This window comes from Hippopotamus amphibius, chromosome 3, assembly GCF_030028045.1.
Source record: "Hippopotamus amphibius kiboko isolate mHipAmp2 chromosome 3, mHipAmp2.hap2, whole genome shotgun sequence".
In the NCBI taxonomy this organism is placed as follows: Eukaryota; Metazoa; Chordata; class Mammalia; order Artiodactyla; family Hippopotamidae; genus Hippopotamus; species Hippopotamus amphibius.
The window spans coordinates 173,635,369-173,659,682 of NC_080188.1; the positions used below are offsets into that span (position 1 = coordinate 173,635,369).

Genomic DNA, 24,314 nt, shown 5'->3' on the forward strand with positions numbered 1-24,314 from the left:
ACTGTTTTTGGTTTTGTTTGTGCTTTAGTTTAAAAATGGAATGAAAAAAATAAAAATTACATAAAAATCACATTTTAGAAAAATATTTAGGAACATAGGAAGCTGTTTGCAGCTTATTTATTTTAAAAACTATGTAAATTCTAAAATAATATATATACTTTGATCTAAATTTTATAAAATAACAAATAGGTGCTTATTTTTATAAGTGCAGATTCATGGGAAAAGGGTTTCTTAATTTTTATATTTAACACATTTTCTATAATAAACAACCTCTCTGAGTCCATTTACTCATCTGCTAAATGGAAATAATGATAATGCCTACTTCCTTTGATGATCAAATGCATTAATACAGGTAAAGCCTAATTAGAGTAAACACTAAAATATATAAATTGTTATTAATTATGGTTATTTTTATCTTGCTTTCTGATGAATCTCCAGTACCTAGAATGGAACCTGACATTCATTAAACACTCAATAAATATTTGTTGAATAAGTTGATTAATTAAGAATTATACACTGCATGTAGGACTTCGGTAAAATGAAAATCAGATATTTTGGTTGGAATATTTTATGAGGGACATTAAATAAGAGTTAACCAGTTTTGACTTACACTCTAGATGACAAATCAGGAGCCACTGAGCATTTTAGGTAGCAAAAGATAAGACATGGCAGAAGGTAACCTACTCAGATTTGCTTGTTAGAAAATTGTAATAATGATATTAGAAAATTTTAAGTAATAATGATTATGTAAGGACAAACATAAGTTACCTACTATAAATAGTAAATTAGTCATTTCCATCTCTGGCCTGGAGGTTATTTAAAGGAATTTTGCACTGCTTGGAAAAGTCTAGCAAGCAAAGGGCTTGGGCAATTGTGACCCCCAGAACTGCAAAGTAACAGGCCTAGCACTGCTATTGACCTGAAATCAATTTGAGGCAGCAGAAACCTCCTTCCTAAGGAAGTTTCCTTGATCAACACAGCAAAAAAGCCACATGGTTTTAGGCATTTATTACCTACTACCTGGGTGGTTACCTACTTTCTTGCTAAAAAAGTAATCCACAAGGGCTAGAAAAAAATCTTCCTGGATAGCCAAGCTGGAGTTCTAGTGTGCCTTTCAGAGAGTGGCCAGTGCCTTTTGGGTCCTCATGCATGTCTCCCAAGACAACCCTGCCTCATCCCAACTTCCCCAGACTTTCCAAGGCCTTGATCCAGACCCAAAAATGGCCACGACGGGCCAGCCCAGGAGCCAACTGAGAATCTAAAAGGTGGTTACAACTACTGAGCCTACACTTTAGAGCCCATGAGCCACACTACTGAGCCCATGTGCCACAACTACTGGAGCCCTCACGCCTAGAGCCCATGCTCTGCAACAAGAGAAGCCACCGCAATGAGAAGCCCACACACCGCAATAAAGTGTAGCTCCCACTTGCCACAACTAAAGAGAGCCCTCACGCAGCAACGAAGACCCAACATAGCCAATAAATCAATCAATTAATTAAAAAACAAAACAAAACATAAAACCAAAAAAGGTGGTTAATGCTATTCTAGTTAAGAGAGCAGACTGTGGAGAGAGATACACTAGATCAACCAAACTTAATAACTCTGCAACCTTGAGCAACATTGAGCAACTCTCTCTCATATTCCTCATCCATGAAATGGAGTTAATAATGGTCATTAACTTTTAGGGTTTGAGGGAGGATTAAATTAATTCACACAAGTAAAATAATGAAAATGGTGCTTAGCACACAGTAAGCACTCAATATTATTATTCATTGTTAATAATATCATTTTAACATATATAGGCCTTATATCTCCAACTGTATTATAAGCTCCTGGAGAGCAGGTAGTTCTGTCATACACTAACTTTGTGTTCAATAAAGATTTGTTGAATAAATAAATTAATAAGTGAGCGAATGGATTAAAAAATGAATTGAGCTAGGTATTTCCTGTGTTTTATGTTAAACAAATTTCACCCCCACCACACACACACACACACACACACACACACACACACAGAACTTTGTAATAACTGCAGATTTTGAGAAGACCAGAGAAGAAGCAAAGGCAGGAAAGACTTAGAACTTCAGGAAAGTTTCCAGGCCCCCTGTTGGCCTCTTCTTTGGATTGGCAAGATTAACTTTCTCTAGGAACACTCTCTCCTCCCCCTCCCATGAGGAATAATGTGAACAGATGGATACTCAAAACAAAAGTTCTAAGGGGACAATGAGAAAGAGACAAGGTATATAGACCAGAAGAAGCAGATAAATAGAGCAGATAATTTCTGAAAGTTTAGAAATAATCATAGTTAAATCAAGTTGCATCTATAGCCAATTCTTCTAGGAGGCTAGTTCCTGGTCAATATTTATCAAGTACAGATATATTTGGGGGGTAGAGGAAAGGGAAGTTGAGGTGGAAGGTAAGGGTAACCATCCCTTCTAGTTATTTTCAAGTGAATTTCAAACATTTTAGCCATCTTCCAAAACAATAGGATTTAAAGATTACCATGGCTTCCTGTGCCTACTTCCAAACAGAAAAATTCACTTCACAGTTTAAGACTAAAACTTCCCTTTTGTTTGTTCACTCATTCATGCATACTCATCAAATATTTATAGGATAAGTTTTATTTGCTATCAATACACTAGGTGCTGTGGGTATAGCAGTGAACAAAGTACAGCCTCTGACCTCAAGCAGCCCAGAGAGGGAGCTAGCCTAGAAAAGAAATTGTGTGGCCATAGGGCCATGTCTATCCAACATCAGCCCCAAGCACAGTGCCTGGCACACAGTAGGAGCTCAAAGAGTATTTGTTGAATGAATAAGAAGTAAGATGGGACTTGCAGTAAGTTGACCTTAATGACTTTTTTTTTCTTTTTCAGATCTTTTTTAGACTATAATTCCTTTATACTGCTGTGCCAGTTTCTGCTGTACAACAAAGTGAATCATCTGCATTTATAGATATATCCCCATATCCCCTCCCTCTTGGGTCTCCCTTCCACCCTCCCTACCTACCCTCCCTATCCCACCCCTCTAGGCAATCACCAATCATCAAGTTGATCTCCCTGTGTTATGCAGCAGTTTCCCACTAGCTATCTATTTTACATATGGTAGTGTATATATGTCAATGCTACTCTCTGTCTTCATCCCAGCTCCCCCCCCCCCCGTCATGGCCTCAAGTCCATTCTCTACATCTGCATCTTTATTCTTGCCCTGCCACTGGGTTCATCAGTACCATTTTTTCAGATTCCATATATATGTGTTAGCATACAGTATTTGTTTTTCTCTTTCTGGCTTACTTCACTCTGTATGACAGACTCTAGGTCCATCCACCTCACTACAAACAACTCAATTTCATTGCTTTTTTGTGGCTGAGTAATATTCCATTGTATATATGTGCCACATCTTCTTTATTGACCCAAGTGTTTTGATAAGGCTGAGTATAGGGTATCAGCAGAATTCACTGGAGAACAAACCTATATAAGTGAGACCATGGAAGGTTTTCTAGAAGAGATGTCATATTAACTAAAACCCCAGGAAGTGACTAGGAGTAAGTTCAGTGAATAGGTGTTTTGGGAATAGTTTCTTGTTAGGAGAAAAAGTGCAAAAGGCACAGGTCAGAGACCAAAGGCTGGGGAAAGAGTGATATATCTGTGTCACTGCTAGTAGTTTGATGTTGCAAGAACTTAACTAAGAGAGTGTGTGTGTGTGTGTGTTTGTGTGTGTGTGTGATTTTGAATGTGTGTGTATGTGAAGGAGTAAATGTGCATGTGTGAGCACAGGTGCATGCACGTGCACACATATGTATGGATGGGTGTGAGTGTCTGTCCACCCTAGAGGGCAGTGATGAGCCTGAGGACATAAGTAGGGTACCACATGGCATACTAAAGAAGTGGACCTTTATCCTGAGTGTACGTGGGGGTCATTCAAGAGTTTTAGGCCAGAGAGTGACTTGAGCCGCTTGGTATTCGAGAAAACTCCCTTTGGTTCAGTCAACTGGCTGAAGAATGAATTGGCGTCTAGGGTGAGAGACATCCAGGATCAGTGTAGTGGCTGTGGGGCTAACTACGACAGGTCCAAAAGAGACTGTTGAGGTAAAACAGACAAGAGTTGGTGAGTGATTCCTGGTATTATATGTGATGTCGAGGGAGGTGGGGGTGAGGGGTATGGATGTGGGACAAGAACCCCCAGGGTTCTGGCCTGTGTGGAGAGACCCTTTTGCTGAGATCAAGGAAACAGGAGAAGAAATGAGACTGAGGTAGAAGGGTTCAGTTGAGACAGGTTGGGACCCTTTGCTCCTCGCTGCTTCTGCCGTAAAATTTAGAGTCAGCTTCGCACAGTAGATCAGAGCATGTACTCTCAGGACAGCACTCAGGTTCAAGTTCTGATGCTGCATGAGCAGCTGTGTGTTGCTAGGCAACATCCTATTCATCTCTGTGCTCCAGCTGCTCCATCCACTTCCTTGAGTTGTTCTGAGGAGTACATGAGTTAACATTTTCAAACCGACCACAATCTTGCCTGGCACAGAGTAAGTACTACGTAAGTATCTGTCAAATAAAAATTCCTTCAATAATGTCTTGAAACAATTGAACTTACATGGGCATGCTTTCCATTTCTGGTACTTTATCTTGCATTATTTTCCTGTGTGTTTATGCTGTCTCCTGCCTTAGATTACTAGTGCTTTATTATAAGACCCTGAGATTTGGATCTCTCTTACCTCAAAAAAGTCTTTCTGAACCTGTGTCTACTTCTGACTTTGATCCCTTCCCCTCATAGCTGCTTTCTGTGCAGAGTGTGCCAGACCCTACTCCAGGTCTTCACGGCCTCACATCTCATTCATACCTCTGCTTGCTGTAATGTGGAGTCCCCTCCCAGTTCCCAACTCCAGAACAAAACTGCTCTCTCTAAAGTCTCTGATGATTTCCTAATTTCTATATCCAATGAGCCCAGTTCAGTTCTGATGGCTTATCGGGTGCTCCTGTGCCATCTGACAATTTGATAACTCCCTCCTTTTCTCTTTTCCCCTATTCTGCTGCCTCCTAGGCCTCCTTCAGTCTCTCTGGTTACTGGCTTTCCCTCTCTAGCCTCAAGGAATTCTCAGGCTCATCGAGACAGGACCAGCCCTCCCAGAAGCTGAACTGTAATGGTCTAGTTACAGGTCAGCTCCCACTGGACAGTGAGAACCTTCCAGGTACAGCCCCTGCCTTACTCACTCTTGATTCCCCCACACGTGACTAAATGCCTGATGCTTCACCTAAAAGAAACTCAATGAAAGTTAGATGAATGAATAAATGAATGGATAAGTTAACAAATAGAACCTCCCAAATTATATTTCTTTTCTAGCCTGTCCAAAATGCACTGCAATTAGTCATATGAAAGTTAGCAAATGCTGAGTCACTGCTTGAACGATGACTCACTAACTGATTGATTAACTTTTAAGCTCCGTGACTTCTCCCTCTGATCAGCAACTGGACTTCTAACCCAGAAATGAACCACAATTGCTGGTCTTGATATCCCAGTTGGTTGCCATGGCAATGCTTCAACTTCAAAATTCTCTGAAATTTAGGGTTCCAGTGACCATATTGGATATTTGGGCAGAACCACTTTTCTCCACGACTCACTTCTGACTCATAAAGAGAATTGGGATGTTTTGGTTTGCTCACTGGGCTTTATTTCCTGGATGTTCTCTTTTTAAAAAATCCAGAGTGGGGCTATTTTAAGGCAGGTAATGAACATGAGAAGGAGGGGATGCTGTTATTTTCTGGACACAAACTTAACATAGAGATATGCTTTCTAGAAGGTGCTGGGATCATGGGGTGTATGATGTGAGCAGGAAGGGATCTGATGAGGCCCCAGACTAATCTAACCCCATGTACTGGAGCATAAAAGCATGGAATTTATGCACTTGTTTATGGCAGCAGGAACTGAAGCTAAGAGATATTCAGAGTATTCAGGCTCAGAATCCAAACTAACGTGCTGCCTTCCTCTCCTGTTTATTTTGCCTCCTCAAGGCATGGACTAGGATGGGAACAAGAAGGAGCCAGGACTCCTGGCACATGCATCCTGAGTGACTCAGATGGGCAGCCCTAGAGGAACAATAAAGTAGAGCACGAAGGAAGGAACAGAGGTGAGGATGGACAAAGCGTTGCCAGTGACGGTAAAATGGGTGAATTTATTTCTGCTGCCAAAGGTGATTCCTGTTTTCCAACTGCGCCCCTATTACTCCTGAATATTTCCAACCTGACAACCTGTGCTCCACCCAAGAACTACACCGAGATTGCCTGTGGGTTTCCATCTCATCTCTGAGGACTGAGAGAGCACAATGCCAACAGAGGATGAAGAGAGAGCAGCCAATGGTGGCACGTGAATTGGCCAAGGCCTCTTCCCACTGCACTCTCTCCCTAAGATTGTGAACATCACGAAGGGAAGCAGTAACTGACAGTGGATGGGGACGGATGGGCAATGACTGGTGTCAAGCACCAAAGCTGCTTTGTGACAAGGAGGATGATCACACAGTCATGCTCAGAGGAAACCCCTCTGTGCTACCACCTAGCAGTGAGTCTCCTTCCCTGACCTGCACCCTAGGCACCTGGATGACTTCAGAATCCCAGATCTCACCCTTGGGAGTCAGACACCAGGCCCTGAACACAGTGGACCATAGGGAGATGGCAACACCTAAGCACCCAGAGCTGGAATCCAGGAGAAATTTCAGGGCATTATAGAGGAGCTATATGACCTTTATTTTCCCTTCTCCCCTTTGTTTCTCTTCTTCTTTTCTTCCTGAAGGTGCTACTGCATCAAATTCTGATGCACTGTGACTTTTGAGCACCTGAATGTTTCCCATGTGCATGTCATTTTGGGCTCATACAAGTGGAAAATCACAGAAAGTAATGCAGTTCAGGCCAAAGGAGAGTCCCACCATCCAGAGTCAGGTTCAGGGAAGAAAGGGCCATCTTACCATGCCCTTGAATAGCTGGAGGGAGGAGCTTGATGATAACTCCCATCTCAATCAGTAAGGCATCCCTATTATTGCAGAGGCCTCAGCACAGAGGTCCATGTGTCTACTCATTGTATGGAACAACAGCACATTTCTCAAAGACTACCCAGGTGCTACCAGATGTAAGCAGTGGCCAATCCCTAGTCTTCAGTGAGGCCACAGAAGCCCTTTTCATTTTAGTGAGTTAAAAATATAATACCAGCAATCAGAAAGAGAAATTAAAGAAACAATCCCATTTACCATTGCAACAAAAAGAACAAAATACATAAGAATAAACCTACCTAAGGAGGCAAAAGACCTGTACTCAGAAAACTGTAAGATACTGAAGAAAGAAATCAAAGACAACACAAGCAAATGGAGAGATATACCATGTTCTTGGATTGGAAGAATCAATACTGTGAAAATGAATATACTACCCAAAGCAATCTACAGATTCAGTGCAACCTCTATAAATTACCAAAGGCATTTTTCACAGAATTAGAAGAAAAAATTTTACAATTTGTATGGAAACATGAAAGGCCCTGAATAGCCAAAGCAATCTTGAGAAAGAAAAATGGAGCTGGAGGAATCAGGCTTCCTGACTTCAGACTACACTACAAAGCTATAGTAATCAAGACAATATGGTACTGGCACAAGAACAGTAATATAGATCAATGGAACAGGATGGAAAGCCCAGAGATAAACCCATGCACCTATGGTCAACTAATCTATGACAAAGGAGGCAAGAATATACAATGGAGAAAAGAGAGTCTCTTCAATAAGTGGTGCTGGGAAAACTGGACAGTGGCATGTAAAAGAGTGTAATTAGAACACTCACTCCTATCACCATACGCAAAAATAAACTCAGAATGAATTAAAGACCTAAATGTAAGGCTGGACACTATAAAACTCTTAGAGGAAAACATAGGAAGAACACTCTTTGACATAAATCACAGCAAGACCTTCTTTGACCCACCTCCTACAGTAATAAAAATAACAACAACAACAACAACAACAAAAAACAAATGGGACCTAATTAAATTTATAAGCTTTTGCACAGCAAAAGAAACCATAAAGAAGACAAAAGGACACCCCTCAGAATGGGAGAAAATATTTGCAAATGAAGCACCTGACAAGGGATTAATCTCCAAAATGTACAAACAGCTCATGCAACTCAATTAAAAAAAAACAAAAGACCAACAAACCCAATCAAAAAATGGGCAGAAAACATAAATAGACATTTCTCCAAAGAAGACAGATGGCCAACAAACACATGAAAAGATGCTCAGCATCACTAATTATTAGAAAAATGCAAGTCAAAGCTAAAATGAGGTATTATCTCACACCAGTCAGAATGGCTATCATCAAAAAATCTACAAAAAATAAATGCTGGAGAAGGTGTGGAAAAAAAAGAATCCTCTTACACTGTTGGTGGGAATGTAAATTTATACAGCCACTGTGGAGAACAGCATGAAGGTTCCTTTAAAAACTAAAAATAGAACTACCATAAAACCCAGCAATCCCACTCCTGGGCATATACACAGAGAAAACCATAATTCAAATATATATGTACACCCCAATGTTCATTGCAGCACAATTTATGATAGCCAGGACATGGAAGCAACCTAAATGTCCAGCAACAGAAGAATGGATAAAGAAGATGTGGTGCATATATACAATGGAATGTTACTCAGCCTTGAAAAGGAATGAAAATGTACAATTTGTAGCAATATGGATAGACCTAGACTGTCCTACAGAGTGAAGTAAGTTAGAAAGAGAAAAACAAATATCACGTAATACTGCTTATATATGGAATCTAGAAAAAATGATACAGATGAATTTATTTGCAAAGCAGAAATAGAGACACAGATGTAGAGAATGGACCTATGGATACCAGGTGGGAAGCAGGGTCGGGGGGAGTGGTAGGATGAATTGGGAGACTGGGATTGACATATTTATATACACTACTGTATATAAAATAGATAACTAATGAGAACCTACTGTATAGCACAGGAAACTCTACTGAATGCTCTGTGGTTACCTAAATGGGAAGGAAATCCAAGAAAGAGAGGATATATGTATACATATAGCTGATTCACTTTTCTGCACTGCAGAAACTAACACAACATTGTAAAGCAACTATACGCCAATAAAAATTAATAATAAAAAAAAATGTAAAACCAAACCCTCATGCATTGCTGGGGATTGCAAAATGGTGCAGCCACTTTAGAAAACAGTCTGGCCGTGCCTCAAAATATTCAACATAGAGTTGCCATATGCAATTCCACTCCTAGGTGCCTAGTCAGGAGAAATAAAAATATAAGTCCACTTGTGCACAGTGTTCATAGCAGCACTATTCAGAAAAGCCAAAGAGTGGAAGCCACCAAAATGTCCATCAACTGAAGAATGGATAAACAAAATGTGACATATCTAAGGAATACTACTCAGCAATAACAAGGAATGAAGCTCTGATACACACTAAAACATGACGTACTTCAAGTGAAAGAAACCAGATTCAAAAGACCGCATATTATATGAAATGTCCAGTGCAGCCAAATCTATAGAGACAGAAAATAGATTAGTGGCTGTCTCTGGTCATTGTGGATATGGGAAGGAGGGAAGGAAATTAGGGAGTGACTACTAATGAGTAAGGTGTTTCTTTTGAGTAGAATGAAAATGTTCTAAAATTAGATTGTGGTAACAGTTGCATAACTCTGTAAATATTCTAAAATCCATTACTTGTACACTTTAAACAGGTGAACTTTATGGTATAAGAGTTTTATCTCAATATGCCATTTTTTAAAAAGAGAAAGTGTAGTTGACCCTTGAACAAGGCAAGGGTTGGGGCACTGACCCACCACGCAGTCAAAACTCCACATATAACTTATAATAAACCCTCCATATTTCCAGTTTCTCCGATTTGGGTTCCACATCCTCAGATTCAACCAGATAGTACTGTAGTATTTACCACATTTAAGCAGACCTGCACAGTTCAAACTCATGTTGTCCAAGGGTCAACTGTAAATGAATATAAACTCCATCTGGAATGCTCATACCAAGAAACCAGCAGGACTTGCTTTTTTGCAGAAAATTTCTGGGAAGTTTTGTTTTTACTTGAATAATAGGTGTTTCCCTACCACTGATACTCGCAGTGTCTCTGTAGGTATTAGCCTGGATAGTGTAGAACTAGGAAGCAAAGCAAAAGAGGACTATGGAAGAAGCATGGCATGCAGGAAGGGTCCCAGACACCAGGAGTTGGCAAACTATGGTCCACAGAAAAAAAATCAGGCCTGCCACTTGTTTTTGTAAGTAAAGTTGTATTGAAACACAGCCACGCTCATTCATTGACATGTTGTCTTTCTCGCACACTCTGATGACAGAATAGTTGCAACAGAGGCTATGTGGCCTGCAAAGCCTAAATTATTTACTATTGTGCCTTTACAGAAAAGTCTGCCTACCCTGCTCTAGACTCATGAGTTTGCTTAAGTCTGAAGTCTTGCTACTTAAATCACAGTCCACCCACTAGTAGCAGCAGCACCTAGAAGCCCATTAGAAATGCTCCCCCAGACCTACTGAAACAGAATCTGCATTTGTGTTAGTTAGTTGTGTTAGTGCAAGAAGCAGATGCCAAAATGGGGTTAAATACACAAGGGTTTTGTTAGGAGAGACAACTAGGAGAGAAAACAGGGAGAGAGCCTGAAAAGGCTGGGACACCCATCAGTCCGTGGTGCAGATCTGACCTCGAAGGAAGAAAAAAGAGAAGAAAGATTGGGTGGAAGCACTGTAAACTGCTATGCAGCCTAAAGGATGATCTGCAAGGCCGTCCGTCATGAGTCCTCAAGGCAGAGTCAGCTGTCAGAGGAGTCCTGAATCTCTCAGGAACTGGGTTTCCTTTATCCCTGCCACAACAAGGCACGTGGCCTCGGTGCAATGCAGGGACAAATTCAGAGCACAGTATCTCTGTCCTTGGGCAAGGAAATGCCCTGTAGTTGGCAGTCTCATTGCATCCACTGCAAGGTGTATTCCCACAGCAGCAAGGACATTTCGAGAAGAATCCCAGGTGATGTCTATGCATGTTTAAGTTTGAGAAGCAATGCTCTAGAGCAGAAGTTGGCAAACTTTCTACAAAGGGCCACACAGTAAATATTCTGGGTTTTGCAGGCCATACATTCTCTGCTGCAACTACTCAACTCAAAGTGGGAGCAGCCACAGAGAATACGCAATCAAACGGGTGTGGCTGGGTTCTAATAAAACTTTATTTATAAAAACAGACTTCAGCTTTGGAGCAGATGTGGCACATGGGCCAGAGTACACCAACCTCTGCCCTCAAGTTATGGGGCTTAAACTTTTTAGAAGCAACTAAACTCTGTTTCCATATGAAACAGATAAAAGAGGGGCTGCTCCTCTTGATGGTGGGTGGGGAGCCCTGCACCCAACAGTTCCCCTCAAAAGCCCCTGAGACACCACTGCAGGCAGCAGACGCAGAATCTGACAGCCGCTGCCCTGGTTCCCCACTAAGAGCCTCCGCCTCCAGAAAGCTGCTCTCACCCTTGTCTCATTCCTAGTAGGCATCAGCAACCCAAATTTCGATGTTATCTGTTCCACAAACATCGCTGGGTCTCTAACCCCGTGCTAGATATTTTAGAATGACAAAAGTGAATGAGACATGCACTTAGCTCCTGGGGAACTTTCAGTAAATAAAAATGAGACATGTATGGAACTGCAGAGTCAGGAAGCAACGTGCACCCCAGGAGACCACCACAGGTAAAGGGCCGTAGAAGCAGAGACGTGGAGGAGATCACTTTCACACAGGGAATCGTGAAGACTTGGGCCATTGTCCAATGTATTAAATAGTATTGCCCAGGCTGGAAAAAAAAAAAAGATTTCTTTTTTTTTTTAAACAGAGTCTTTTCAAGCCACTGATTCTACAGTATCCTTAATCACCTTGAGACCATCTTGCAAAAAATCCTATTTACCATCATTCCTATTTTACAGATTAGCAAACTAAATTCTCAAGAAATTAATGTCATACCTAAGGAAAGATGACAGGTCGGTGGGTTAGCGCCAAAGATGAGTAGGTTAACACACTGCTCTTAGCAATGATCACCTCCCGCTGTTAATACCACTTCTTAAATAAATTCCACGGTCAAGTCTGTGTTGGGCACTTTACAAACATGACTTATTAAACATTGTAACAGCTCTGTAAGACATTATTTCATTTCTCAATCTGAGGACTCCAGAGCTCAGAAAAGTTTAATGGGGTGCCACAGGCCTCAGCACTGATAAGTGTCAGATGGAATCCGATTCCAGGTCTGTCCACCTCCCAAATCCTGCCCTGGGATCTCCTCGGACACTTGGATCCTCAGAGAGAGAAAACTCATCTTCGAGTCAGGGACAGTTTCTTAGACATCTTTGTATTCCCCACAGAACTTTGCCCTGCTTTGCATGGCAAGGCACTCAATAAATATTTGTTGAATGAAGAAACGTAGGCTTGGGCTCCAATTCTGCTATGGACTTACTGACTCAGTCTCCTGCCACTTGGAGCTGCAGGTGGTTACTCAGCTGGGCAACTTCAGGGAACATTTGAAATCAATTATGGATGAGGAGGAACCTATCAAAAGTTCCCCTTCTGTATATGTTAGGGTTGAAGGAGAGGAAAAGAAGTTGAAAAGGAGGGAAACAGGATGGTTTCAGGGTTGGGGGCGGGAGCTTAAAGATTTCACAGCACGGTGGCACAGACTTCGGCTCCTGTCCACTGTCGAGTGCCAGGAGCCCGTCCAAATGGGCCCCTGACCTCAGGCTACTCCTCGGTGGCCACAAATCCCTGAATTGCCAGGCCCTGAGTGGTGACTCTGATGGCGGCCCCTCCATGGGGCAGCCACACGCAGTCCTTTCCTAGGTCCTCTTGCCCCGCGTCAGAGCCACAGGAGATTGGCAACTTTAGATGATCTACCTTCCAGGGGGCCCAGACCATCACTCCCCATCCAGGGGCCAGAAAGAATCTCAGCACTGCAAGCCTGTGAGGCCTGCACAATCCTGGGCCCCCAGTGAAAGTATTCCAGCAATCCAGCCGGAATCCAACTTCCTATTTTGGAAGCATGTGGGAATCTGGGTGGGGGGGGGCAGATAACTCTAGTGGATTTTGTTTTCTTTACCAGTTGCTACAAGTACCAGTTAATCACAACCCCAAAGAATGCCACTGCAGCCCTTTCACATAGGCCCTGCAAAAAGATTCCTACCAAGCTGACCCTAAGATATGCCTACCGACAGCACTCTGGGAGGGGATGATGAAATACCTCCCAGAGGGCGGGGTTTGGGGGGTGTGGTTGGTGTGGAGACAACCCTCCAAGAAACCGGACAGATTCCCCACTACATGGCTTCCAAGCCACAGCCTACTCTCATGTGCACGAAGCAACACTGCCACCTAGTGCCCTGGGTGGGAAGTATTCCCTGAGGCCACCCATCTCAGAGGGGTTCCTCTACAAGTGTGGGTGCAGCTAAACCACTTCATATCTCGGCCTAGGAGAAAATGCCCCAAGTTTGGTAGATGGAGAATCGGGAAACTGGTTCTATTTTAAGTAGGTAGACTGAGGTTTGAGAGCTGTTGGGAAAGAGTGTGTGAGCCAAGTTTTGCAGCATCTTGGGGTATCCTCAGTGGAGCAGCAGAACGTCCATGGTTGAATTGTATTTAGCTCTCAGGAATGCAATTCAGTTGTGGTCATTCTGCACAACTGAAGGCCAACCATCCCAGGAACAGGCAGTGACCAAATAAAAGGACCAGTGCTAAGGTCAGAGAGGGAAGATGCACTGATCTGTTAGTAGGAGTGAGTAAATTAGCAAATCGGAAACCTTTATTCCTGAGGGGGGACTATCCTTGGGCACCTCATGGTTCTCAGCCCTGGGGCCCCCAGGGGAAGTGTACGGAGCTGATGTAGACAGACACAATGATTAGACAAGGATGCCTAAGTCCTTGGGGACCCAGTCGCTAGAATCCTGAAGAACGAAAGCCTTATTCCCAGCCTCCATCTCTCCCAGACTGTTACCCTAAATCTTTCCTGAAGATTTTGTGATGTGCACAAATCTGAACAAAGATACAGGGTGGGAGGTGGAAAGGAGATAGACCTGGGTATTCCATGCCCTCCACCTTCCTAGTGCGGACCTACAGGGGAAATACCAGCACACCTCTGGGAACACTTTGATTTGAAGAGAAGGAAACCTCAGAAGCTAGACTGTCTGCAAAAGATTTCCTGCCTAATTTTACATGCTTAGGGAGGTTATGAGGGTTCAGATGGGCACTTCGGAGAAGGATCTGAGCGTGTGTTGTGGCAAGGTGGGGGGTGGGGGGGTGGAGGGAGGCACGGGAAGGAGATGTATAGGCTGGGGTCGGGGCGGGGGGTGGGGTGGCCCGGGGGAGGTACATCAAGGAAGGCTGTAATCGGAATCAAATCCTGACCCTCCCCTCTGCAGAGCATGAGACAGAAGGACACGGAAGGGAGGGAACAGGGGTCAGGTACTCATTGTCCAGAATCTGTTCCCTCAGGTTTGGGTTTTAACAACTCAAAGCACTGGTCTCTTAGAGCCTCGCTCCTATATCCCTGTTGGATCCTTCTCTGACTGTTCAGAGCCAGGGAACTGATCCCAGGTCCTTACGCTGCTACTGCCAGAGGAGGGGTAAGCAGAGTGGTGAGCCCCAGTCTAGACTGCAAGCACACAGTTTCCCTGGCAGATGGGCACTAGGAAGCAAGATTAGGCAGCAAGAAGATGTCATCTGGGGAAAACCGTGAAGCTGCCAGCTCTGATCAGATAATCATCTCATTATTTCTTCCACTTGGCCTCAGAATAAGGATTTCCTCCTACTCTTCCTCTGCCCCCACCTATCATACAGCCCAGCCCCTTCTCTATCCCCTCCCTTCACCCCTCTACCACCACAAAATAAAGTCAAGCAAAACCACAAGACTTTAGAGTGCTCAGTGTCTGGGAATCCCAGCTTCCAAAAGAGAAATCACAGCCAAAGAGGGGGAGACAGCATGTCCGGAAGGGATGTTCCAACAACACCCCATCGGGAGAGACTCCCTCCTTCCAGATTTCTTTCTCTAGTCTGAAACGTACTTCCAGGCATCCAGCAACCTGAGAAGTTTTTAATACGGGGAGCTGTCAAGCCCTCGAGGGGTTCTGGAGCTCCGTTCCCCAGCCCGCCTCCGGCACACCTCTCGTTACTTCGATTTTGCCCATCAATGTCACGGGACGGGCAAAGACCAAAGGGTGTTGTGGACCATCCAGATTAATAAGATTAAAATGGTCCTACTAGGTACCCAGCCTTGCATGAGATTCTGTCATGGGGGATCCAAAGGGATAATGAGACACCAAGTGATGAAGGATCACATCTAACCCCCCACCCACCCCTTGCTTGAAACCAAACCCCCCACCCCCCAAGAAAGGCAAGGGAGACAGTTATTCCTAGCCCCACTCTTTTCTTTGTCCTTCTGGGTGACTTTCCATGCAAGCTAAGATCTGGGCATCGTGTACAATAAATGTGGGTATTGTTCCCCAACGTTGCCCCTGATTAAAACCATAGAGTTATACAAGGTGTGTTTTAGGTCCCTTTTACAATAGCCAGGGATAGGCACCAGGGTCCTGGTTTGTGAGTGCCCACCTTTTCCAGTAGAGCCTGCTATTCCTAGGCTGGACACATGATTGTTAGAACAAAGCAAGGGGGACTCCAGGACCTGGACAAGGGAGTAGCTTTCTGCTACTTTCCAGGGCTGCTCAAAGAAAAGGAAACCAAACAGGACCCACGGGCTGTGTACCTGGCAGCCTGGTTCTCTCACTGCCTAGCCTAGCCCAGGCATGACTCACTGCCCAGGTCTTTACACGTCCATGTAGTTTCAAAGTTGCCTGGGTATCTCATACTGGACGACGAGAAATGGAGTGTGACATCTCTTCCCCGTTGACAAAGAACCAGAGATCTTCCCCTTTAAAGAGGGATAAGAGAGTGAGCTGGAGGTCTCCTAAGTGCCAGTATGATGTATAGAACCACATGAGATCAATACAAGGGACAAATGCTCTTGTGGTTATAGAGTCATTAACATAGATGATGTCTGGAATCCTGCTGCGCAGATGAATAAAGGCCCTTCCCCCTCTCTGCCCGGCCAGCCCTCCCTGGCTCTCCTGCTCTGTCCCTTTCCCCTCCTTGCCCCCATGTCTAACCTCATCAAAAATGAAGCCAGCCCTACCCCATGGACTATGGAGAGCCCAGGAGTGGGTTATTACCTGCGATGATGGCTGGGCTGTTCTGTCCTCCCTCCGGTTTCACCCAGGCTTCCACTGTGAACGCCTCCCGGGGAATGTCAGCCAGCACTTCCGGACGCAGCAGCAGCCGCTCCTGCCTCCCAGAGAAGTACAAGACAGGCAGTCCTCCTTGGGGGCTAAAGGTCTCTGCTTCCCCGCCGGGGTGCCCGCCACCACTCTGGATGCCACCCTCCGATGGGCTGGTTCTGACCCCGTGCATAAGGGGATGCTTAGGCCAAGGTTGGAAGAACCGGGGGGCAACATTGGGGTCTCCCCGCACACCTCCAGCCTGCGCCTTTGCCACCTGGCGACGATGCCTGATCTTGGTCCTGCCCTTCCTTCGGATCTCTGGTCCAGGTTCCTTCAGGTGTGGGAAGGTGGTGATCACAGTGGCAGCCGAGGCTGGGCGTTCTTGAGTCCCAGCCTCACCTATAGGCTCCTTGGAGCCTCGATCACCAACATAAGTGTCATCATCTCCCAGTAGCTCCGACTGCCCAATAGGACCATCCCCTACCCACGGGTCAGCAGGCCGCTCAGCCTCACTTCTCACTCCTGCACTTCCAGTCGGGTCTTGGGGAACAGAGCTCACAACCATTCCCTCGGCGTCTGGCTTCTTGTGTCCTGCATGGTGTATTCCCTGTTCCCCTGCAGCGTAGGGCTTCAGGTAGTCCCCAGGCCTGCTGGGGTACACCCCAAAGAGGTGATGCTGAGGAGCAGCTCTGGGTCTTCGAACCTTGGCCCCCAGCCAACAGCGTTCTCCTTCCGACAGCACCTGATTCAGGTGTCCTCTTTGAGCCAAGGATCTCTTGCGTGTCCAGCCCAGCTCAGAGCTGACAGTACTGAGCACCCACCCAGCCAGAATCACCAGGCTTATTCTCAGAATCTTTAAGCACATCATACCTCCCCCGGCTCTTTATACAGAACCAGAAGTCAACTTCTGGGTACCACACCGGGGTGATGGGGAGAAGAGAAAGAGATGGCTAGCAGTCGATTCACAGTCACTGGACAAACTGTTTTGTTCACAGACCAAACTTTTTCAAGCAGCCCCAAAAGAGTACCTCTTCTGGCGACCTGCGCTGGGTGCTGTGCCAGCGTGGCCTCTGTACCTCACCCACTGTATGTGTTTCCCTCACCCTTCTCCCTTGACCTCTTTCTTCTTGCTCTAGTTTAGTCCTTGCAGAATGAAGTTCATTTCTCTGGGTTCCTTTGAATTTCTTCCAGAGAGCTCAGGTTTCTTTCTTTTTCTTTTTTTCTTTCTTCAGTAGCCCCTCCCCTCGCTGATACTAGAAGAGGGACACATGGGTGTGAGCCAAACCCTCTCTAATATACACCCACTCACACACACCACTCACTACCTGAAGTCATCACAAAGAATCTGAGCTTCTAATTGTCTTTGCTTTCTCCTTCTTCCTTTCCTAGAAGTTACCTTCTCTTTGCAGTCTTTAACCTCAAATACATTCACCTTCCAATAAATTGCTAGAAGAACTGATATACAGAGACACAGAACTTGATGCTTATTATCTAAAAAGGCAAAAAGAATCTGGGGGCATAAAAGTCCCAGCTGGTACTTAACCTTCACTCTCCAGATGTCCTCCTCAGCCAGCTCCCCATCCAGCCTCCAGTCTGCCTTTGCAGGTCAGAATACTTCCCTCAGCTCCGCGCTTGGGGTTGGTGAGTGCTGAAGGTTTTTTTTATCCCCTTCCAACTTGTTGGTATGTTGCAAGTCTCCGTAAAGTTCTCCTCTGGGGTGCCAGTCTGGTGTCCTAATAACCTTATGAATCTGAGAGCCCTTGACTTCACCTTCTGGGAGTCTTGTGGGTCCCTGGGAAGATGGAAAAGAGAACAAGAAGAAGCACATACCCTTCAGGGGACCTGTTCTCTCCAGTCCCTCCTGCTCCCCTTCTCTCCCTTTCTCTCTGCCTGTAATTATCTTCTTGTTTGTTTCATTTAAAGACAATGATGATGTCAAAGCTAATAAGTTCGGTGCATCTCTCCACCTACTCCCTGTCCCCTCCTCCCTCCTAAAAACCTCCCTACCTCACTGAGGCGCAGGGGACAGACGCTACTCTTGGTTTCCCCAGTAAACATCTCCCGCTTTCTCTTCCAGCAGCCGTAGCCTACACAATCAATAGCCAACAATCAATACTGTTTTGGAGCACTCTTTTCTATGTGTATTCTCTCTCTCTCTCCCTCCCTCACACACACACACACACACACACACACACACAGACTCACACATGTGTTGTGAACAGACTTGCTTATTGCCTAAGAAATCCACACCAGTCTTTTAGGGACCACTTGCATCTCTTTCTTTTGTTTTGCCACATATCTCCTGTATTTCTTCTTATTTCAATCATTTGGGATTTGAAAGAACAATACTCCAAATTCACTTTATATTAGACATTGGGAGAAAGGAGAAATCAATTATCCTGCTGTAAGAAGCATTCAATGGAAATGCCATGGATTTGTTCAATATAGGTCTTCTTATTCTCACTCAAGTTTCTCACTCTGAAGTTAGTAAAAGTCACCATATGCTGAGTGAGCAAATAAGCAAATGAGATGCTCAAAATAAGTAAATTACAAAAATAAACAGCTAGACCCAAACAGCTATTTTTTTAATTGATTTGAAATGAATGGATAGGATGGGGAAGTAAATAATGTGATTTTAACCTTCATAATAATGTTTGCCTAGATGTAAGCTATCTCAAAAAGTCCCACCCCCTAAACACATGCACATGTATGCACTCACACACACACACACACACACACAGAGCATGGTTCTGAATTCTCAACACAGGTAAGGATGTTTGACCACAGGTGAGTACAAAACAGGTAGAGAAATATGTTGGGTCCTTCATTCAATAATAAGAAAAAACATGTACAATTCTAAAATCACTGCTTGTGTTGCACATATATAAAACATGCAGCCCACATGCTCTGGCGTAAGATCACACTGTCTCTCTTGCCTTGGGTCTCCGCATCGTCCCCTAAACTCCTCTACCCTAGCTAATAACTGACTTCTGTGCTTTAAGAATGCTGTATCCTAAACACCCCATCCCTGGCATGTCCTGTTTCCCTATGCAGCATCCACTGAAGCCTCAAAACAAGTCCCCAAAGAAGATATCAATTCAGGCACGTGGATATCACTAAACAGAAATCCCTCAAACCTAGACTGTCCTTTTTCCTTTTATCATCTCCCTGTCTCCCTTCACTTTTCTGACTCAGTCCTTTTATCCCCCCTGAAGCAGCTCCATAGAGACTGGGGCTTTGGAAAGGGGGTAGGGGGAGATGATAGAGAAAGACAGAAAGAAAAGCAGAGGAGACAGACAGAGACAGAGAGAGGGAAACCAGGAAAGAAAGGAGGGAAGGCAGGAGAGGACCCTGAGTTGAAATGAAGGGAAGATACCCAGGTAAGAAAAGAAGTAAACTTCCCCCTCCCTCATGCCACCCCCACGACCCTCAGAAAAAGGTTTCATACCATTCATTTCAGGAAGGAGGGATAACACAGCAAGGAAGAAGAATTCCGCATGCTTTTCTCCCCCTTTGAGTGTGTGAATGATCTTGCATCCCCTATAGGTCTCTCCTGGCTCTCAGCTGCTAGTAATCCATTCATAAGGTTTCAAGAAGCTACACAAAACTCAAGCTTCCAGTTTAGTTTCTCTCTCTCCCCTTCATTCCTTTGCTTACCACTCTCCTTCAGCTCTTGGCAGTCCAAAGTTTAAAAAAAAAATGTTGAACCATTTCTGTGTTTTCCTCCTGTTGTAACTTTTGCTGTGACATCATAACCCTGCCCACCAACACCCCACCTCTCTCTCTCCTTTCCCTCCCACCCCTCACCAGCCCCATGCCCCCAAAACACCCCCCACGGGGAAGAAGGGCTCCTGTCAGTTCCAACGTGTGAAAACACAAAGCTACTGGAAGGTGCCCCCTCTCCCCTCGGTCCCCCTCCTCTCTTCCCCTCCCTGCCTTACCCACCGCTCAGCCCCGGCTCTCCCAAGGCTTTAACAATGATCCCATCTGTTTGACATGTGCGGAAAGGTGGGCTGGATTCAAATAATCTGTCAAGTGAATCAGATCAAAAACCCAGCAACCCCCTCCTCAATTCCTTCACACAAGCTCACACACCAGACCCCAGCCAAAGTGTGAGAGAAGTCAGACTTGCACACCACCCACCCACCCTGGATGCCAGGGAGAAAGACACCAAACACGCCAAAGGAAACGCACAGTTATATATATGTATAAATTCTGTGGCTTATTTGTTTATGACAAACACCCGTACCCCAAGTCTCCTACGCCTCTTCCCCAACCCCTGCCACTCCACAAGTGCACAGATTTGAAAGCTGGTAGAATCTGTTTTGAAATCTCCAACGAGAGGGTTTTTCCCCCTTTTTTTTTTACTCCAAAGCACTATCTGTGGCGATCAGACTCCAGCAGGGTTGCCAGCAAATGCAGGAGGCCCCTTCTAGGGTACAGGCTTTCAAACCAGCGAAGCTAGAGGGAATGGATTTAAGGACACACAGCAGGAGCTGGCTGAATTTATTTTATTTTGACGGGGGTAGTTGGGGGAGGAATATCATTTCTGAAATGCCCAAGAAATGAAGGGAGAGGATATGGATTTCTTAAACAGTTTTTGCAAGAGGAGCGGTGTCTTGTTCTGCAGGTAAATCTATAAGGCAAGAAATTGGAGCTTACAGATAAACAAGGACCGAGAGGGAGAGGGAGGGAAAGGGGAAGGAGGGAAGAGAGGGGAGAGGGAGAGGGGATGGGGAGATGGGGATGTGGAGAGAGGAGAGAAGGGGAGAAGCACAGAAGGGGGCGAGGGGAAAAGGAGGAAGGGAAGAGGGAGGAGGGAGGAAAGAAGGAAAAGGGGAAAGGGGGGGAGGGGAGGGAAGGAAGAGGAAAGGAGAGACATGGAAGGGGGAGGAGAGCGAGGTGAAGGGAAAAGACAAGAGTCTGGGAGGAGAAAGGGCTGAAAAAGAAAAGCAGGGAAGAGAGGAGGGAAGAATGAGACAGAGAGGAAGAGAAAAAGAGAAAGGGGTGATGAGGCACATGAAATATGGAGACCAGGAAGGCAGTTAGATCTAGGATGGTTAAACATAAAGGAGTCAGAGAGGCAGGTGAAGGGAGACACTATGATTGGGGCAGAGGTTTGATTTTACGCACAGAAAATAAAGGGCACTCAGTGGAGGGACTCGCTCTTAGTAATCGGACACATTGAGAAAAATCAGATTTCCAGGGTGCAACCTTGTTTCTTTAAGTAAACCTCTATGCCTTCCTCCTTCCCTGCCTTCATCTCTTTCTGCAATCCCCACCTTCACCTTCTTTCATGAACATTTTTGTTCCCAGCTTTCTCTTCCCCTGGAGAATTCAGGAGTAAAATTCAGAACCCACCCACTTACCCTCCAAAAAACCCCACCCTTAATAGCCGCTTTCTTTGCTTCTATCCTCAGAGAGTCTTGGGTCCTCTTATCTAAAGCCTGAGCTGTTTGTGACAATCTGTACTTCACTTCAACCCAAATTATCCTATGTTTTCTTTAAGCCCAGGATGGCAGGGCTGTTTTGCTTGTATTTGCTGCCATGGTGGGGCTGGTCAGTTTCCATCCGCATTGTCATCATTATTATTAAGAGGCTTTGAGCAAAGGGAGGAGCCAGTCCACGCTGGCGTCCACCTGCAGGGTAGAGCTACAGTGGGGAGAGAGAAAGGGAGGGAGAGAGACCCCTTAATATGGTCCCTGATCCTCTCTGACTTTCTGATGCCAAAATCTGATCCCTTGAGGGAAAAGCTCAGCTGGGAGCCAGCCAGGGAGCGTAGTAATAAAAGCCTCCCAGAACACAACCAAATGCAGTATCTATATATAGGAGCCGGATCTGTTTTAGCTACTTGAAGTCTAAAATGACACCCGGAAACAAACATTTCAGCAATATGTGTATTGGAATCTTATTCAGCTAGTGCCGGAAAGAGTGAGCCTCTCTGAAGGATTTCACGCAAAGCCTCAGGGCTGCTGCTTTCCGCCCCCCACCCGCTGCTTCGGTACACAGAGCTGGGGTCCGGCTGCTCTGTCGTGCATGGGGGTCACTTGACTTATCACAGCCCCTTTTTCCATGGGTGAGGAACAAGGGTGAAGTCACACAATTACTGGCAGGGCCAGATAGGGTGCCCAGGGCTCCTGAATCCCAGTCAGGTTTTCCCTCCTCTGGTACGCACCTGTCTTGCTGTGTGCCAACCACATGCCAAGTGGATGGGAGGGCCTCTCTCGTTCCACATTCAGGCAAAAATGCCCAGGGAATGTATGTTGGTCATATGTGTTCTGTAACTCAGAATCACACACAGAAGGACATGCAAATCTGGATTCCACGCTCCCACCTTGTGTATCATTTTTTAAAGATTCTTTTTTTTCTTTTTCTTTTTTTTTTTTTTGTTGATGTAGGCCATTTTTTAAAGTCTTTACTGAATTTGCTACAATGTTGCTTCTGTTTTGTTTCCGATTTTTGGGCTGGAGACGTGGGATCTTAGGTCCCCAACCAGGGATCGAACCCGCACACCTTGCATTGGAAGGCGAAGTCTTAACCACTGGACCACCAGGGAAGGCCCCACCCCCGTGCATTTTAAGCCGAGAGGCCCTATCTTTTTGTCAAACTGTTTGGTGCTCCATATGTTAGATTGTCATATCTTTTTCCACAGCGCTATTACCATTATAAATTATTATCAATGTTAGTGGTAGTGTTTTGCAAGGTACCTTCATCCAAACAGATCAGGGTAGTTCATCTACAAGTTAGGCTTCCCAACCCCTCCAGAGTTGCCTGATGGAGGCAACAAGCTAGAGAGTTATTTTCCTGGTAATCGTCCCTACTGGGTAAGTGTTTCCCACAACAGTTTGATCCTTGGAACCAGCTTGTGGAGCCTTTTGGCTGGGGAAGGGTTTAACTGGGATGCTAGACCCTACCCTGCTCATCAGAGGAACAAAGGCTCTACAGGGTTTATGCTTCAATTAGGGTTGCCTTCATACCTGGAACCTCTCCAAAAGGCAACCTCATAACAAGAATAACAAAAACACTTGTATACTTGCTTTTCCTTTGACCTGATGCACATTGGTGTGCGTTCTTTCTTCCTAACCACAATGACACAAATGCAAGGCAAATGTTATGCCCATTTTACAGATGAGGATACTGAGGTTGAAAGTTAAGCAACTTACCCAAGGAACTGCAGACACTAAGCCTACAGCCAGGACAAATCTCAAATGCATTGTGCTAAATGGAAGAAGCCAGACTCAAAAGGCCACGCCTGGTATGATTCCATTTATACGATATTCTAGAAAGGGCAAAACTATATATGACAGAATAGATCAGTGGTTCCAAGAAGCTGGGCATCAGTGGGGAAAAGTTGAATACGAAAAGCACAAAGCGATTTTGGGGTGATGGGGCTGTTCTCTATCTTGACTGTTGTCATGATGCATGACTATGCATTTTTCAAAGAACTGTGAACTAACAAAAGGTTACCGTTATGTAAATTATACCATAGTAAACCTGGGGCATAAAAACAGAGCCAGGGGAGGGCCAGGGTCTTTTGATTCTGAATACAGGACTCTTCTGTCTATATCCTGCAGGTGTCCAAAGACCAAAGGAGAGTATGAAACAGCTTGGTCATGGGTTGGGGCCACTCTGTACCTAAACTCTCCTCTGACCCTCTTGCCTACCCCCTGATGGGACCCTATGGAACCAGGCTGAATGGAGCAGAGCTGACTTCTGGTCCCATCTCTATCAACCCAGAGCATCCTAACAAATCAAATACGCAATCCCCAGATGAGCACTGGTCAACAATGAGGCCCCTGCTCTGCGATTCAATAGCCACCTGACCTTGTGGAAGTTGTTGAACTTCTCTGAACCACCTGTAAAATGGGAGCTTGGAATAGAAGACTCTAAGTTCCCTTCCAGGTCACACTTGACATTCTCTAATTTATCAACCCCACACTTTTCTGAGATTTTGTTTGCTCAGTTATTTACAACAAACAAAAACAGTCATTGCCCACTTCCCGTAAATACCCCAGAGTACTCAAGTGTG

The 24,314-nt window shown here is 44.9% G+C and overlaps 1 protein-coding gene across 1 annotated transcript in view; it reads right to left on the reverse strand.

The window, feature by feature from the left end:
- PAPPA2 (pappalysin 2) overlaps positions 1 to 17,153 on the reverse strand; it is a 266,326-nt gene extending 249,173 nt beyond the window's left edge. Inside the window, exon 1 of the mRNA XM_057730056.1 lies at positions 16,238 to 17,153. Within this exon, the coding sequence (XP_057586039.1) occupies positions 16,238 to 17,153 (916 nt within the window). The remainder of the gene's footprint in view (positions 1 to 16,237) is intronic.
- Between the last annotated feature and the right edge of the window lie 7,161 nt (positions 17,154 to 24,314).